At 42.4% G+C, this 18,755-nt stretch overlaps 1 protein-coding gene across 1 annotated transcript; it reads right to left on the reverse strand.

Annotated features, from left to right (window-relative positions):
* Window positions 1–5,890: 5,890 nt before the first annotated feature.
* LOC132876175 (inactive phospholipid phosphatase 7) lies at window positions 5,891–7,911 on the reverse strand. The gene is made up of 2 exons (XM_060913486.1): window positions 7,351–7,911; window positions 5,891–6,775 (listed from the first exon to the last, which is right to left on the reverse strand). The coding sequence occupies exons 1-2, from the start codon at window positions 7,784–7,786 to the stop codon at window positions 6,387–6,389; spliced, it is 825 nt and encodes a 274-aa protein (XP_060769469.1). The 5' UTR covers window positions 7,787–7,911; the 3' UTR covers window positions 5,891–6,386.
* Window positions 7,912–18,755: the final 10,844 nt, after the last annotated feature.

The raw sequence follows: 18,755 nt of genomic DNA on the forward strand, positions 1-18,755 counted from the left end.
GCTTCATGTGTAACACACAGAGGCCTGTTCAGCTCTGATACACTGCAGCTACGTTATCTGTCCTCCTTGTGTGTGTGTGTGTTTTATTAGTGTCTCAGTTGAGACAAACACACTGAAGACTTTGTGTGAGGTCAAGTTCAGTTCAGTGGAGCTCAAGGTTTAAAAAAAATAATCATCCTGTGGAAATAATAATAATAATAATAATAATAATAAAGCATTATTAATACCAACCACAATTCAAAAATGTTTGGACACTCTGAAGAATGTAAATAAAACCAGAATGTAAGATTTCTAAATAATGGAAACCAGATATTTCGTTGAAAATAGCAAAGAGACAGATCAAATGTTAAAACTGAGAAATTTTTTTTTTTTTTTAAATATTCATTTTGAAGGCGGCCCCCTTTTTTTTTTTAAATATTCTTTTTTTTTTGAAGGCGGCCCCTCCTAGAACTGCCACCTTATTGTGGTGGAGGGGTTTGTGTGCTTGAATGATCCTAGGAGCTATGTTGTCGGGGGCATTATGCCCCTGTCAGGGTTTCCCAAGCAGACAGGTCCTAGGTGACAGGCCAGACCAAGAGCAGTTCACCAAAACCCCTTATGGAGAAACAACCAAGGACCGTGACGTTGCCCGGTATGGCGCAGCCAGGGCCCCACCCTGGAGCCAAGCCCGGGGTTGGGGCTCACATGCGAGCGCTTGGTGGCCGGGCCTTTGCCCATGGGGCCCGGCTGGACTCAGCCCGAAGAGGTGACGTGGGCCCAACCTCCTGTGGGTTCACCACCCACAGAGGTAGCAGTAGGGGGCTGGTGCAGTGTGGATTGGGTGGCAGTCGAAGGCAGGGGCCTCGACGACCTGATCCCCCGGACACAGCGGCTAGCTGTTGGGACATGGAATGTCACTTCGCTGGGGGGGAAAGAGCCTGAGCTTGTGCAGGAGGTTGAGAGGTACTGGCTAGAGATAGTCGGGCTCACCTCCACGCACAGCTTGGGCTCTGGAACCCAGCTCCTCGAGAGGGGCTGGACTCTCCACTTCTCTGGAGTCGCCCATGGTAAGTGGCGGCGGGCTGGTGTGGGCTTGCTTATAGCTCCCCAGCTCAGCCGCCATGTGTTGGAGTTTACCCCAGTGAATGAGAGGGTCGCCTCTCTGTGCCTTTGGATTGGGGAGAGGGTTCTTGCTGTTGTTTGTGCCTACGGGCCGCATAGCAGTGTAGAGTATCCGGCCTTCTTGGAGTCCCTGGGAGAGGTACTGAGGGGTGCTCAGACTGGGGACTCCATTGTGCTACTGGGGGACTTCAATGCTCACATGGGCGACGACAGTGACACCTGGAGGGGCGTGGTTGGGAGGAACGGCCTCCCCGATCTGAACCCGAGTGGTGTTTTGTTATTGGACTTCTGTGCTAGTCACGGTTTGTCCATAACAAACACCATGTTCGAGCATAGGGGTGTCCATAAGTGCACGTGGCACCAGGACACCTTAGGTCGGAGGTCAATGATAGACTTTGTTGTCATTTCATCTGATCTCCGGCCCTATGTCTTGGACACTCAGGTGAAGAGAGGGGCTGAGCTGTCAACTGATCACCACCTGGTGGTGAGTTGGATTCGCTGGCGGAGGACGAAGCTGGACAGACCTGGCAGGCCCAAAAGTATGGTCAGGGTCTGCTGGGAACATCTGGCCGAGCACTCTGTTGGGGAGGTCTTTAACTCCCACCTCCGGGAGAGCTTTTCCCAGCTTCCGAGGGAGATGGGGGACATTGAGTCTGAGTGGACCATGTTCTCTACCTCCATTGTGGACGCAGCTGTTCGGAGCTGTGGCCGCAAGGTCTCCGGTGCCTGTCGTGGCGGCAATCCCCAAACCTGGTGGTGGACACCGGAAGTAAGGGATGCCATCAAGCTGAAGAAGGAGTCCTATTGGGCCATGTTGACCTCCAGGACTCCTGAGGCAGCTGACGGGTATCGGCAGGCCAGGCGTGCTGCAGCTCGGGCAGTTGCAGAGGCAAAAACTCGGAACTGGAAGGAGTTCGGGGAGGCCATGGAGGACTATCGGTCGGCCTCGAAGAAATTCTGGCAAACCGTCCGGCGCCTCAGGAGGGGGAAGCAGTACTCTGCCAACACTGTTTACAGTGCGGGTGGGGAGCTGTTGACCTCGACTGGGGACATTGTCGGGCGGTGGAAGGAATACTTTGAGGATCTCCTCAATCCCACCATCATGTCTTCCATTGAGGAGACTGAGGCTGATGACTCAGAGGTGGACTCGTCCATTACCCAAGCCGAAGTCACTGAGGTGGTTTGCAAGCTCCTCGGTGGGAAGGCACCAGGGGTGGATGAGATCCGCCCTGAGTATCTCAAGTCTCTGGATGTTGTGGGGCTGTCTTGGTTGACACGCCTCTGCAACATCGCATGGCGGTCGGGGACAGTGCCTCTGGAGTGGCAGACTGGGGTGGTGGTCCCTCTTTTTAAGAAAGGGGACCGGAGAGTGTGCTCCAATTATAGGGGAATCACACTTCTCAGCCTCCCAGGGAAGGTTTACTCCAGGGTACTGGAGAGGAGAATTCGACCGATAGTCGAACCTCGGATCCAGGAGGAACAATGCGGTTTTCGTCCTGGTCGCGGAACACTGGACCAGCTCTATACCCTTCATAGGGTGCTCGAGGGTTCATGGGAGTTTGCCCAACCAGTCCACATGTGCTTTGTGGATCTGGAGAAGGCATTCGACCGTGTCCCCCGTGGTATTCTGTGGGGGGTGCTTTGGGAGTATGGGGTTCGGGGCTCTTTGCTAAGGGCTGTCCGGTCCCTGTACGAACGGAGCAAGAGTCTGGTTCGCATTGCTGGCAGTAAATCAGACCTGTTCCCAGTGCATGTTGGACTCCGGCAGGGCTGCCCTTTGTCACCGGTTCTGTTCATAATTTTTATGGACAGAATTTCTAGGTGCAGCCAGGGGCCGGAAGGAATCCTGTTTGGGAACCACAGGATTTCATCTCTGCTTTTTGCAGATGATGTTGTCCTGTTGGCTTCTTCAAACCAGGACCTCCAGCATGCACTGGGGTGGTTTGCAGTCAAGTGTGAAGCGGCTGGGATGAGAATCAGCACCTCCAAGTCCGAGGCCATGGTTCTCGACTGGAAAAGGGTGGCTTGCCCTCTTCAGGTTGGTGGAGAAGTCCTGCCTCAAGTGGAGGAGTTTAAGTATCTCGGGATCTTGTTCACGAGTGAGGGAAGGATGGAGCGTGAGATCGACAGGCGGATCGGTGCAGCCTCCGCAGTGATGCGGTCACTTTACTGGTCCATCGTGGTGAAGAAGGAGCTGAGCCAAAAGGCGAAACTCTCAATTTACCGGTCGATCTACGTTCCGACTCTCACCTATGGTCATGAGCTTTGGGTAATGACCGAAAGAACAAGATCGTGGATACAAGCGGCCGAAATGAGTTTCCTTCGCAGGGTGGCTGGGCGCTCCCTTAGAGATAGGGTGAGAAGCACAGTCACTTGGGAGGAGCTTGGAGTAGAGCCGCTGCTCCTCCACATCGAGAGGAATCAGCTGAGGTGACTCGGGCATCTTTTTCGGATGCCTCCTGGACGCCTCCCTGGGGAGGTGTTCCAGGCATGTCCCCCCAGGAGGAGGCCCTGGGGAAGACCCAGGACACGCTGGAGGGACTATGTCTCTCGGCTGGCCTGGGAACGCCTCGGTGTTCTTCCCGAGGAGCTGGCTGAGGTGTCTGGGGAAAGGGAAGTTTGGGCTTCCATGCTTAGACTGCTGCCTCCGCGACCCAGTCCCGGATAAAGCAGAAGAAGATGAGACGAGATTTTGAAGGCGGCACGGTGGTGTAGTGGTTAGCGCAGTCGTCTCACAGCAAGAAGGTCCGGGTTCGAGCCCCGTGGCCGGCGAGGGCCTTTCTGTGCGGAGTTCGCATGTTCTCCCTGTGTCCGCATGGGTTTCCTCCGAGTGCTCCGGTTTCCCCCACAGTCCAAAGACATGCAGGTTAGGTTAACTGGTGACTCTAAATTGACCGTAGGTGTGAGTGTGAATGGTTGTCTGTGTCTATGTGTCAGCCCTGTGATGACCTGGCAACTTGTCCAGGGTGTACCCCGCCTTTTGCCCGTAGTCAGCTGGGATAGGCTCCAGCTTGCCTGCGACCCTGTAGAACAGGATAAAGCGGCTACAGATAATGAGATGAGATATTCATTTTGAATTTAATGCTAGCCACAGGTTTAAAAACAATTTGGGACAGGAGCGTGTTTATCCCATGTTACATCACCTCTACTTTTAACAAACACTCTATAAACATTTGTGATCTGAGGAGATGAGTGAAAGAAAGAAAGCACAACTTTATTCATCACACACTTGTGAATTTTCTTCCCATCTGAAGCAGTGAACACATACATGCGAGCAATGAGCACACACACATACCCAGAACAGTGGGCAGCCATGCTAACAGCGCCCGGGGAGCAGTTGGGAGTTAGGTGCCGCGCTCAAGGGCACCTCAGACCAAAGCCGTCCCATATTAACCTAACCTGAATGCCTTTGGATTGCGGGGGAAACCGGAGCACCCGGAGGAAACCCACGCAGACACGGGGAGAACATGCAAACTCCACACAGAAAGGCCCTCACCGGCCACTGGGTTCGAACCCAGAACCTTCTTGCTGTGAGGCGACAGCGCTAACCACCACACCACCATGCCACCCAGTGGCAGAGTGTGGAGGGGTGAAAGGGAAATATCGTCCTGTTCTTGTCTGAGGTACAGTTTCAGCTACTCAGGGTTTTTTTTGAATTAGGGGTTAAATTATATCTGCATTTCCAGAAATTCAAGAAAGAATGATTATTTATTTAAGATTTATTGTTTTAAAAAATATTTTAACACAGAAGGATTGAGAAGAAGGATAAATAAAACATGAAAGTTAAAGAATAAGAAATAAATAAAATAATAATAATAATGACAACAAAAACCTGTGCATGTTTCTCTCAACATAATGCATCAATTTTATTTTATTTAACCAAAAATAATTCAGCCACCAACCATAAACACCCTCGCTGTCAAACACAGACAGCATTTTACAGCATATTGTTATGTAAATTAACTATAATAAGTATTAAAAAATTAAAGTAGCATGCACAATAATACCTAAAGTTACTCGTGCACATTCAGACTGCAAAAAAAAACAACACAAAATAAAATAATAGCAGCATGAAAAATCCTTTCACACACAAATAGAACATTAACACACTTCGTAAAGGTAATAATAAGAATGACCATAAATTAGTGGCCCCAAGTTCTTGCCTTTTTATATAAATATTAAAAAAAAAACATTAAACAGATTATAGATGATCAAAATTTTTAAATTTCTGATGATAGCTCAGTGTTAACCCTGTCACATACCTGCTGAAGGCTGATTGGCCGATAGCAATCACTTTTTAATGTAATTAGATCATCATCAAAAATCCACTCACAGACGCAGCAGATAAAATTTCAGCCCGATTGGACTTCCAGCTCCTGATCCAGTTACCTGAATTAGGCCCCGCCCCCATTTAGGTTAACATGGGACAGCCAGGGCCTGAGGTTGGGCTGAAGTGCCCTTGAGCAAGGCCCCTAACCCCCAGCTGCTCGCCGGGCGCTGTAGTGTAGCTACCCACTGCTTTGGGTATATGTGTGTGTGTGTGTGCTCATTGCTCACTTGTGTGTGTGCATGTGTGTACACTCAAAAAAATAAAACATTGGATTTACTTAACCGAGTTATGGCAACCGGTCCCACGAAACTGTGTTAATTTAGATGTACTGAATACAGTTATGTTTTGAATAACTCAACATAACTGTATTCAATACATCTAAATTAACACAGTTTCGTGGGACTGGTTGCCATAACTCAGTTAAGTAAATCCAATGTTTTTTTTTTTGAGTGTGTTCACTGCTTCAGATGGGTTAAACACAGAGGTTAAATTTCACTGTGTGCTTAAGTCTGTGTTCGAGTGTACATGTGACAAATAAAGGTTTCTTCTTTGAAAAAAAAAAAATTATGACCATGCCCCAAATGTTGCACAAGACCTCAGAATCTTGTCCTCTCAGGTTTCATGTGACTCCATGGACACAATCCTGACTTACAGCTATTTGAGTAAATGAAGTTCCGCCTACTTAGAACTGATTGTCGTGTGGCGGCCATATTGTTTACAAACACATTTTTTGATAATTGTCATTATGAAGGTTCACATTCTTTTCAGTTGTGTGATGTAAATTTTTTGAAGATTGGCCAATAATCATAAGGTGAGTCACAAAAGTAGGTTTCACATATTATGCAAATTAGCAACAAAGAAACCCATCATGGTGGAAATTAGTGGGTGGGGCCTAGCTGAATTCATCTGAAGGCAAGGAATAAGATGAGAAAAGATGCAGGTGTGTGTGTGTGTTTTAGTGGAAGGGGCTCCAGCTGAGCGTCCCTACAGACAGCAGCATCTGGCAGGTGCTGGACGGCAGCCACACCGTCTCCACCAGGCTGAAATGGAGTGAGCCGAGTGCGAAGCCACACGCCATGTCGGTCACGTGGTGCTGTCCGAGCAGAACCCGGGAGAGTCCGACCAGGAAGGCCCACAGGACCAGCAGAACCCGCAGTGGCACCGCCAAGACCAGGTGGGACAGCAGGAACCGGGACACCATTGCCGCCCTGCTGGCGTGAGCCGCTGGGAACGAGTACACGTCCATGGCAATGCAGTCCAGGAAGCCCGGGTTAATTTCCCATGGTCCTCTGCGCTTCACTAGTTTCTGTACTCCGGCCACCGTCAGGATGTCAAGGACAAGCGCTACAGGGACAGGAAGTGGACAGGCTACTCACATCTACAAACACTACCATTTATTTACTAACATTAATAGAAAGACAAAAAAGAAAAAGGGCAAGAAAATTAGAAGAAATAAGTGAACCAAAAGAAAAAAGTAGAGAAAGAAAGTCAAAGAAGAAAGGGGAAAAAAGAAGTAAATGAAAAGAGAAAAAGAAAAAAGAGCAATGAGGAGAAAGACATGAACAAAAAAGAAAGACAGAAAGAAGTGAATGAGATAAAAATGAAAGAAACAAAAAAGACAAGAAAGAAAGAAAGAAAGAAAGAAAGAAAGAAAGAAAGAAAGAAAGAAAGAAAGAAAGAAGTGAACTATAAAAAGAAAAATACTGGAAAGAAAGAAAGAAAAGATTGAGACAAAAAAGAGTAAGATGATGGGAAGAAAGAAGTGAACAAAAATAAAATAAATATAAAAAGAAAGAAAAAGTGAACAAAAAGGAAAAATAAATAGTAAAAAACGAATACATAAAAAGAAGAGAAAGAAAAAAAGCAAAAATGAAAAGAAAGAAAGGAATTAGGGAAGAAAGGGTTGTTGTTGTTGTTACCCAGCAGCAGGTTGACCAGCACTTCCTGTCCCGCCTCGGTGCTGCTCCGGGTCAGACACACCAGCGTGCCGCCGAGCCACGTGAGCCCGTGTCCGGTGAGCGCGAGCATGGTGACTACGGAGCGCGCGCTGCTGCATGAGGACGAGGCGTGCGCGCACACGCCGAGGCGCTTGGACAGGTGGATGTCGATGGCCAGGAGGGAGCTGAGCGCGATGCCCCTGAGGGACGGGTTCAGCCGCATGCAGTCCTCTTCCGGCCACCGCGGCGCCTCCGCGCGCTCCTTCACGCCATCCCCGGGCGGCTGCGGCGGCGCGTGCTCGTGGTGCTGGGGCGGTTTGGTGGAGCTCGTGCTCCGGGTCGCGCCGCCATGACGCTGCTGCAGGGAGAGAAACTCCCCGCGCTCACGCGCTCTCATCCGGCTCGGGTTACACGGCATCTCGCGCCCGTTCACGACTGTTTTTTTTAAAGAAAATAAACAAATAAACAAACCGGTTTGTTGTAGTAATCGGGTCGAACCCGGTGGGATCGAAACGCTGCGCGCGCGTTCAGCTGCACCGCAGCCTCCACTGATGCTGCAGGGACACGCCCACATCCACCAGCGCGGATACATATTTATTTATGGATTTGTTTGTTTTTTTTGTTTGTTAATAATGCTTATGATACTTGTGTGTAATTTTAGAAGAGTTCACTATTTTATGTTTCCATATGCTGCTTGTAACGGATTCCCCCTCCCCCCATCTCCAACACCAAGTGGTTTGGTCCGTTTCCATGGAGTCATCCAGTGGCATTTTCAAGACCCTCAACAGAACGAACACAAGAAATCACAAATCCAATAATTCTGCATTTTAACATGAAATAACACAGGAATTATTTGTAAAAATTCGTTCATTAATTAATTAATTTACTAATATACTGACAGCATGAGTGTTAGAAAGGCACGAGCCTCGAGAGCCCCGCCCCCATCAGGCTACAGGAGGAACAGCAGCAGGATTTACTGCTTCAAGTAGAGTTATTATCTTCATTCTTGTTATTTATTATTAATATCTACTACTATGCCTTACTTCTACACCTACTACAACTATACCACTACACCACAACTACTAACACTACACTGCTATACCACCACTACTAATACTACACTACTATACCACTACACCACTACTACTAATACTACACTACTAAATCACTACACCACTACTACTAATACTACACTACTATACCACCACACCACTACTACTAATACTACACTACTACACCACTACTACTAATACTACACTACTATACCACCACACCACTACTACTAATACTACACTACTATACCACTACACCACTACTACTAATACTACACTACTAAATCACTACACCACTACTACTAATACTACACTACTACACCACTACTACTAATACTACACTACTATACCACCACACCACTACTACTAATACTACACTACTACACCACTACTACTAATACTACACTACTATACCACCACACCACTACTACTAATACTACACTACTACACCACTACTAATAATACTACACTACTATACCACCACACCACTACTACTAATACTACACTACTAAATCACTACACCACTACTACTAATACTACACTACTACACCACTACTACTAATACTACACTACTATACCACCACACCACTACTACTAATACTACACTACTAAATCACTACACCACAACTACTAATACTACACTACTATACCACTACACCACTACTACTAATACTACACTACTATACCACTACACCACTACTACTAATACTACACTACTAAATCACTACACCACTACTACTAATACTACACTACTACACCACTACTACTAATACTACACTACTACACCACTACTACTAATACTACACTACTATACCACTACACCACTACTACTAATACTACACTACTATAACACCACACCACTACTACTAATACTACACTACTATACCACCACACCACTACTACTAACACTACACTACTATACCACCACACCACTACTACTAACACTACACTACTATACCACCGCACCACTAATACTAATACTACACTACTAAATCACTACACCACTACTACTAATACTACACTACTATACCACTACACCACTACTACTAACACTACACTACTATACCACTACACCACTACTACTAATACTACACTATTATACCACCACACCACTACTACTAACACTACACTACTATACCACCACACCACTACTACTAATACTACACTACTATACCACTACTACTAATACTACACTACTAAATCACTACACCACTACTACTAATACTACACTACTATACCACTACACCACTACTACTAACACTACACTACTATACCACTGCACCACTAATACTAATACTACACTACTATACCACCACACCACTACTACTAACACTACACTACTATACCACCACACCACTACTACTAACACTACACTACTATACCACCACACCACTACTACTAACACTACACTACTATACCACCACACCACTACTACTAACACTACACTACTATACCACCACACCACTACTACTAATACTACACTGATATATCACTGCACCACTGCTACTAATACTACACTAATATACCACTACTACTAATACTACACTACTATACCACCACACCACTACTACTAATACTACACTACTATACCACTACACCACTACTACTAATACTACACTACTAAATCACTACACCACTACTACTAATACTACACTACTATACCACCACACCACTACTACTAATACTACACTACTACACCACTACTACTAATACTACACTACTATACCACCACACCACTACTACTAATACTACACTACTACACCACTACTAATAATACTACACTACTATACCACCACACCACTACTACTAATACTACACTACTACACCACTACTACTAATACTACACTACTAAATCACTACACCACTACTACTAATACTACACTACTACACCACTACTACTAATACTACACTACTATACCACCACACCACTACTACTAATACTACACTACTAAATCACTACACCACAACTACTAATACTACACTACTATACCACTACACCACTACTACTAATACTACACTACTATACCACTACACCACTACTACTAATACTACACTACTAAATCACTACACCACTACTACTAATACTACACTACTATACCACCACACCACTACTACTAATACTACACTACTATACCACTACTACTAATACTACACTACTATACCACCACACCACTACTACTAATACTACACTACTAAATCACTACACCACTACTACTAATACGACACTACTACACCACTACTACTAATACTACACTACTATACCACCACACCACTACTACTAATACTACACTACTACACCACTACTACTAATACTACACTACTATACCACCACACCACTACTACTAATACTACACTACTACACCACTACTACTAATACTACACTACTATACCACCACACCACTACTACTAATACTACACTACTACACCACTACTACTAATACTACACTACTAAATCACTACACCACTACTACTAATACTACACTACTACACCACTACTACTAATACTACACTACTATACCACCACACCACTACTACTAATACTACACTACTAAATCACTACACCACAACTACTAATACTACACTACTATACCACTACACCACTACTACTAATACTACACTACTATAACACCACACCACTACTACTAATACTACACTACTATACCACCACACCACTACTACTAACACTACACTACTATACCACCACACCACTACTACTAACACTACACTACTATACCACCGCACCACTAATACTAATACTACACTACTAAATCACTACACCACTACTACTAATACTACACTACTATACCACTACACCACTACTACTAACACTACACTACTATACCACTACACCACTACTACTAATACTACACTATTATACCACCACACCACTACTACTAACACTACACTACTATACCACCACACCACTACTACTAATACTACACTACTATACCACTACTACTAATACTACACTACTAAATCACTACACCACTACTACTAATACTACACTGATATATCACTGCACCACTGCTACTAATACTACACTAATATACCACTACTACTAATACTACACTACTATACCACCACACCACTACTACTAATACTACACTACTATACCACTACACCACTACTACTAATACTACACTACTAAATCACTACACCACTACTACTAATACTACACTACTATACCACCACACCACTACTACTAATACTACACTACTACACCACTACTACTAATACTACACTACTATACCACCACACCACTACTACTAATACTACACTACTACACCACTACTAATAATACTACACTACTAAATCACTACACCACTACTACTAATACTACACTACTACACCACTACTACTAATACTACACTACTATACCACCACACCACTACTACTAATACTACACTACTAAATCACTACACCACAACTACTAATACTACACTACTATACCACTACTACTAATACTACACTACTATACCACTACACCACTACTACTAATACTACACTACTAAATCACTACACCACTACTACTAATACTACACTACTATACCACCACACCACTACTACTAATACTACACTACTATACCACTACTACTAATACTACACTACTATACCACCACACCACTACTACTAATACTACACTACTAAATCACTACACCACTACTACTAATACGACACTACTACACCACTACTACTAATACTACACTACTATACCACCACACCACTACTACTAATACTACACTACTACACCACTACTACTAATACTACACTACTATACCACCACACCACTACTACTAATACTACACTACTACACCACTACTACTAATACTACACTACTATACCACTACACCACTACTACTAATACTACACTACTATACCACTACACCACTACTACTAATACTACACTATTATACCACCACACCACTACTACTAACACTACACTACTATACCACCACACCACTACTACTAATACTACACTACTATACCACTACTACTAATACTACACTACTAAATCACTACACCACTACTACTAATACTACACTACTATACCACTACACCACTACTACTAACACTACACTACTATACCACTACACCACTACTACTAATACTACACTATTATACCACCACACCACTACTACTAACACTACACTACTATACCACCACACCACTACTACTAATACTACACTACTATACCACTACTACTAATACTACACTACTAAATCACTACACCACTACTACTAATACTACACTGATATATCACTGCACCACTGCTACTAATACTACACTAATATACCACTACTACTAATACTACACTACTATACCACCACACCACTACTACTAATACTACACTACTATACCACTACACCACTACTACTAATACTACACTACTAAATCACTACACCACTACTACTAATACTACACTACTATACCACCACACCACTACTACTAATACTACACTACTATACCACCACACCACTACTACTAATACTACACTACTACACCACTACTACTAATACTACACTACTAAATCACTACACCACTACTACTAATACTACACTACTACACCACTACTACTAATACTACACTACTATACCACCACACTACTACTACTAATACTACACTACTAAATCACTACACCACAACTACTAATACTACACTACTATACCACTACACCACTACTACTAATACTACACTACTATACCACTACACCACTACTACTAATACTACACTACTAAATCACTACACCACTACTACTAATACTACACTACTATACCACCACACCACTACTACTAATACTACACTACTATACCACTACTACTAATACTACACTACTATACCACCACACCACTACTACTAATACTACACTACTAAATCACTACACCACTACTACTAATACGACACTACTACACCACTACTACTAATACTACACTACTATACCACCACACCACTACTACTAATACTACACTACTACACCACTACTACTAATACTACACTACTATACCACCACACCACTACTACTAATACTACACTACTACACCACTACTACTAATACTACACTACTATACCACCACACCACTACTACTAATACTACACTACTACACCACTACTACTAATACTACACTACTAAATCACTACACCACTACTACTAATACTACACTACTACACCACTACTACTAATACTACACTACTATACCACCACACCACTACTACTAATACTACACTACTAAATCACTACACCACAACTACTAATACTACACTACTATACCACTACACCACTACTACTAATACTACACTACTATAACACCACACCACTACTACTAATACTACACTACTATACCACCACACCACTACTACTAACACTACACTACTATACCACCACACCACTACTACTAACACTACACTACTATACCACCGCACCACTAATACTAATACTACACTACTAAATCACTACACCACTACTACTAATACTACACTACTATACCACTACACCACTACTACTAACACTACACTACTATACCACTACACCACTACTACTAATACTACACTATTATACCACCACACCACTACTACTAACACTACACTACTATACCACCACACCACTACTACTAATACTACACTACTATACCACTACTACTAATACTACACTACTAAATCACTACACCACTACTACTAATACTACACTACTATACCACCACACCACTACTACTAACACTACACTACTATACCACCACACCACTACTACTAACACTACACTACTATACCACCACACCACTACTACTAACACTACACTACTATACCACCACACCACTACTACTAATACTACACTGATATATCACTGCACCACTGCTACTAATACTACACTAATATACCACTACACAACTCTACTACTACACCACTACTACTAATGCTACACTACTATACTACTACATCACAACTACTAATACTAAACTAATATAACACTACACCACTACTACTAATACTACACTACTATACTATTACACTACTACTAATATTACATTAATATACCACTACAGCACAACTACTAATACTACATTACTATACCACTACACCACTACTACATATACTACACTAATATACCACTACTCCACTGCTACTAATACTACACTACTATACTACTAAACCACCACTACTAATACTACACTAATATACTGCACCACTACTACTAATACTACACTACTATACCGCTACACCACTACTACTAATACTACACTAATATGCCACTACTCCACTACTACTAATACTACACTGCTATACTGCTGCACCACTACTACTAATACTACACTTATATACCACTACTCCACTACTACTAATACTACACTACTATACTACTACACCACTACTACTAATACTACACTAATATACCACTACACCACTACTACTAATGCTACACTACTATACAACTGCACCACTACTACTAATACTACACTACTATACTGCTGCACCACTACTACTAATACTACACTTATATACCACTACTCCACTACTACTAATACTACACTAATATACCACTACTACTAATACTACACTAATATACCACTACACCACTACTACTACTAATACTACACTACTATACAACTACACCACTACTACTAATACCACACTAATATACCACTACACCACTACTACTAATACTACACTAATATACCACTACACCACTACTACTAATACTACACTACTATACAACTACACCACTACTACTAATACTACACTACTATACTATTACACTACTACTAATATTACATTAATATACCACTACAGCACAACTACTAATACTACATTACTATACCACTACACCACTACTACGAATACTACACTAATATACCACTACTCCACTACTACTAATACTACACTACTATACTACTGAACCACCACTACTAATACTACACTAATATACAGCACCACTGCACCACTACTACTAATACTACACTACTATACCGCTACACCACTACTACTAATACTACACTACTATACCGCTACACCACTACTACTAATACTACACTACTATACTGCTGCACCACTACTACTAATACTACACTTATTTACCACTACTCCACTACTACTAATACTACACTAATATACCACTACACCACTACTACTAATACTACACTACTATACAACTACACCACTACTACTAATACCACACTAATATACCACTACACCACTACTACTAATACTACACTACTATACAACTACACCACTACTACTAATACTACACTACTATACAACTACACCACCACTACTAAAACTACACTACTGTACTACTACACCACTACTACTAATACTACACTACTACACTACTACACCACAACTACTAATACTACACTAATGTACCACAACACCACTACTACTAATACTACACTACTATACTATTACACTACTACTAATACGACACTACTATACCACTACACCACTACCACTAATACTACACTAATGTACTGCTACACCACTACTACTAATACTACACTACTATACCACTACACCACAACTACTTGTACTACACTAATATCCTGCTACACCACTACTACTAATACTACACTATTCTACTACTACACCACTAACACTAATACTACACTACTCTACTACTACTCCACTACTACTAATACTACACTAATATACCACTACTCCACTCCTACTAACACTACACTACTATACTACGTCAAGTCAAGTTTATTTGTATAGCGCTTTTAACAATAAACATTGTTGCAAAGCAGCTTTACAGAATTTGAATGACTTAAAACATGAGCTAATTTTATCCCTAATCTATCCCCAATGATGAAGCCTGTGGCGATGGTGGCAAGAAAAAACTCCCTCAGACGACACGAGGAAGAAACCTCGAGAGGAACCAGACTCAAAAGGGAACCCATCCTCATTTGGGCAACAACAGACAGCATGACTATAATATTAACAGTTTTAACATGAAGTCAGTTTCGTTGATGTTTTAAACTCTTCATTGATGGAAACTTGAGTGCAAAACTGTTCATGACAACTGCAGTCCTAAAGTTAGCAAGTCAACTGTAGTCCTCAGCCATAAAAGCATGACTGTAAGAGTCCAGAGCGTCCTCCAGGTGTGACTTTCAACTGTCCTCATGGGGCCATCCTCCACAGGAGCGATGCGATGAGACTCCAACCAGACACAAGGCACCCGGATGGATCAAGCAGGTCCGAGGAGCAGAAGAGGTTCAGCATCTCGATCCCAGAACCGACATGTAACTCAGAGGGACAGATTTTTTTTTTTGGGGGGGGAGAGGGTGAGAAAACACAGGTTGTTAGGTATGCCCAATGTCACCTGAATAAGTGTAGGCAACAGGTGTCAATGTCTAAAAATAACACAAGTACTAAGTCTGTGTGGTAGGCTCGCAGAGACGAGAGTCCTGACATCAGGCATAAAATACAATATGTATACTACACCACTACTACTACACCACTACTACTAATACTACACCACTCTACTACTATACCAGTACTACTAATACTACACTACTATACTACTACATCACCACTACTAATACTACACTAATATACTACTACACTGCTCTACTACTAATACTCCACTGCTCTACTACTACACCACTAACACTACACCACTATACTACTACACCACTACTACTAATACTACACTACTACAACCCCAATTCCAAAAAAGTTGGGACAAAGTACAAATTGTAAAAAAAAAACGGAATGCAATAATTTACAAATCTCAAAAACTGATATTGTATTCACAATAGAACATAGACAACATATCAAATGTCGAAAGTGAGACATTTTGAAATTTCATGCCAAATATTGGCTCATTTGAAATTTCATGACAGCAACACATCTCAAAAAAGTTGGGACGGAGCAATAAGAGGCTGGAAAAGTTAAACGTACAAAAAAGGAACAGCTGGAGGACCAAATTGCAACTCATTAGGTCAATTGGCAATAGGTCATTAACATGACTGGGTATAAAAAGAGCATCTTGGAGTGGCAGCGGCTCTCAGAAGTAAAGATGGGAAGAGGATCACCAATCCCCCTAATTCTGCGCCGACAAATAGTGGAGCAATATCAGAAAGGAGTTCGACAGTGTAAAATTGCAAAGAGTTTGAACATATCATCATCTACAGTGCATAATATCATCAAAAGATTCAGAGAATCTGGAAGAATCTCTGTGCGTAAGGGTCAAGGCCGGAAAACCATACTGGGTGCCCGTGATCTTTGGGCCCTTAGACGGCACTGCATCACATACAGGCATGCTTCTGTATTGGAAATCACAAAATGGGCTCAGGAATATTTCCAGAGAACATTATCTGTGAACACAATTCACCGTGCCATCCGCCGTTGCCAGCTAAAACTCTATAGTTCAAAGAAGAAGCCATATCTAAACATGATCCAGAAGCGCAGATGTCTTCTCTGGGCCAAGGCTCATTTAAAATGGACTGTGGCAAAGTGGAAAACTGTTCTGTGGTCAGACGAATCAAAATTTGAAGTTCTTTATGGAAATCAGGGACGCCGTGTCATTTGGACTAAAGAGGAGAAGGATGACCCGAGTTGTTATCAGTGCTCAGTTCAGAAGCCTGCATCTCTGATGGTATGGGGTTGCATTAGTGCGTGTGGCATGGGCAGCTTACACATCTGGAAAGACACCATCAATGCTGAAAGGTATATCCAGGTTCTAGAGCAACATATGCTCCCATCCAGACGACGTCTCTTTCAGGGAAGACCTTGCATTTTCCAACGTGACAATGCCAAACCACATACTGCATCAATTACAGCATCATGGCTGCGTAGAAGAAGGGTCCGGGTACTGAACTGGCCAGCCTGCAGTCCAGATCTTTCACCCATAGAAAACATTTGGCGCATCATAAAACGGAAGATATGACAAAAAAGACCTAAGACAGTTGAGCAACTAGAATCCTACATGAGACAAGAATGGGTTAACATTCCTATCCCTAAACTTGAGCAACTTGTCTCCTCAGTCCCCAGACGTTTACAGACTGTTGTAAAGAGAAAAGGGGATGTCTCACAGTGGTAAACATGGCCTTGTCCCAACTTTTTTGAGATGTGTTGTTGTCATGAAATTTAAAATCACCTAATTTTTCTCTTTAAATGATACATTTTCTCAGTTTAAACATTTGATATGTCATCTATGTTCTATTCTGAATAAAATATGGAATTTTGAAACTTCCACATCATTGCATTCCGTTTTTATTTATAATTTGTACTTTGTCCCAACTTTTTTGGAATCGGGGTTGTATTATTATTATTATTATTATTATTATTATTATTTAAGTCAAGTTTATTTTTATAGTGCTTTTAACAACAGACATTGTTGCAAAG

The sequence above is a fragment of the Neoarius graeffei genome, chromosome 28 (assembly GCF_027579695.1).
Source record: "Neoarius graeffei isolate fNeoGra1 chromosome 28, fNeoGra1.pri, whole genome shotgun sequence".
NCBI lineage: Eukaryota > Metazoa > Chordata > Actinopteri > Siluriformes > Ariidae > Neoarius > Neoarius graeffei.

Bases quoted from the DNA above. Each gene is read 5' to 3' on its own strand.
- LOC132876175 (XM_060913486.1), bottom strand. From the start codon at position 7,786: ATGCCGTGTAACCCGAGCCGGATGAGAGCGCGTGAGCGCGGGGAGTTT. The intron at 6,776-7,350 runs GTAACAACAACA...CTGTCCCTGTAG, and splicing joins GCTGGTCAACCTGCTGCTGG to CGCTTGTCCTTGACATCCTG.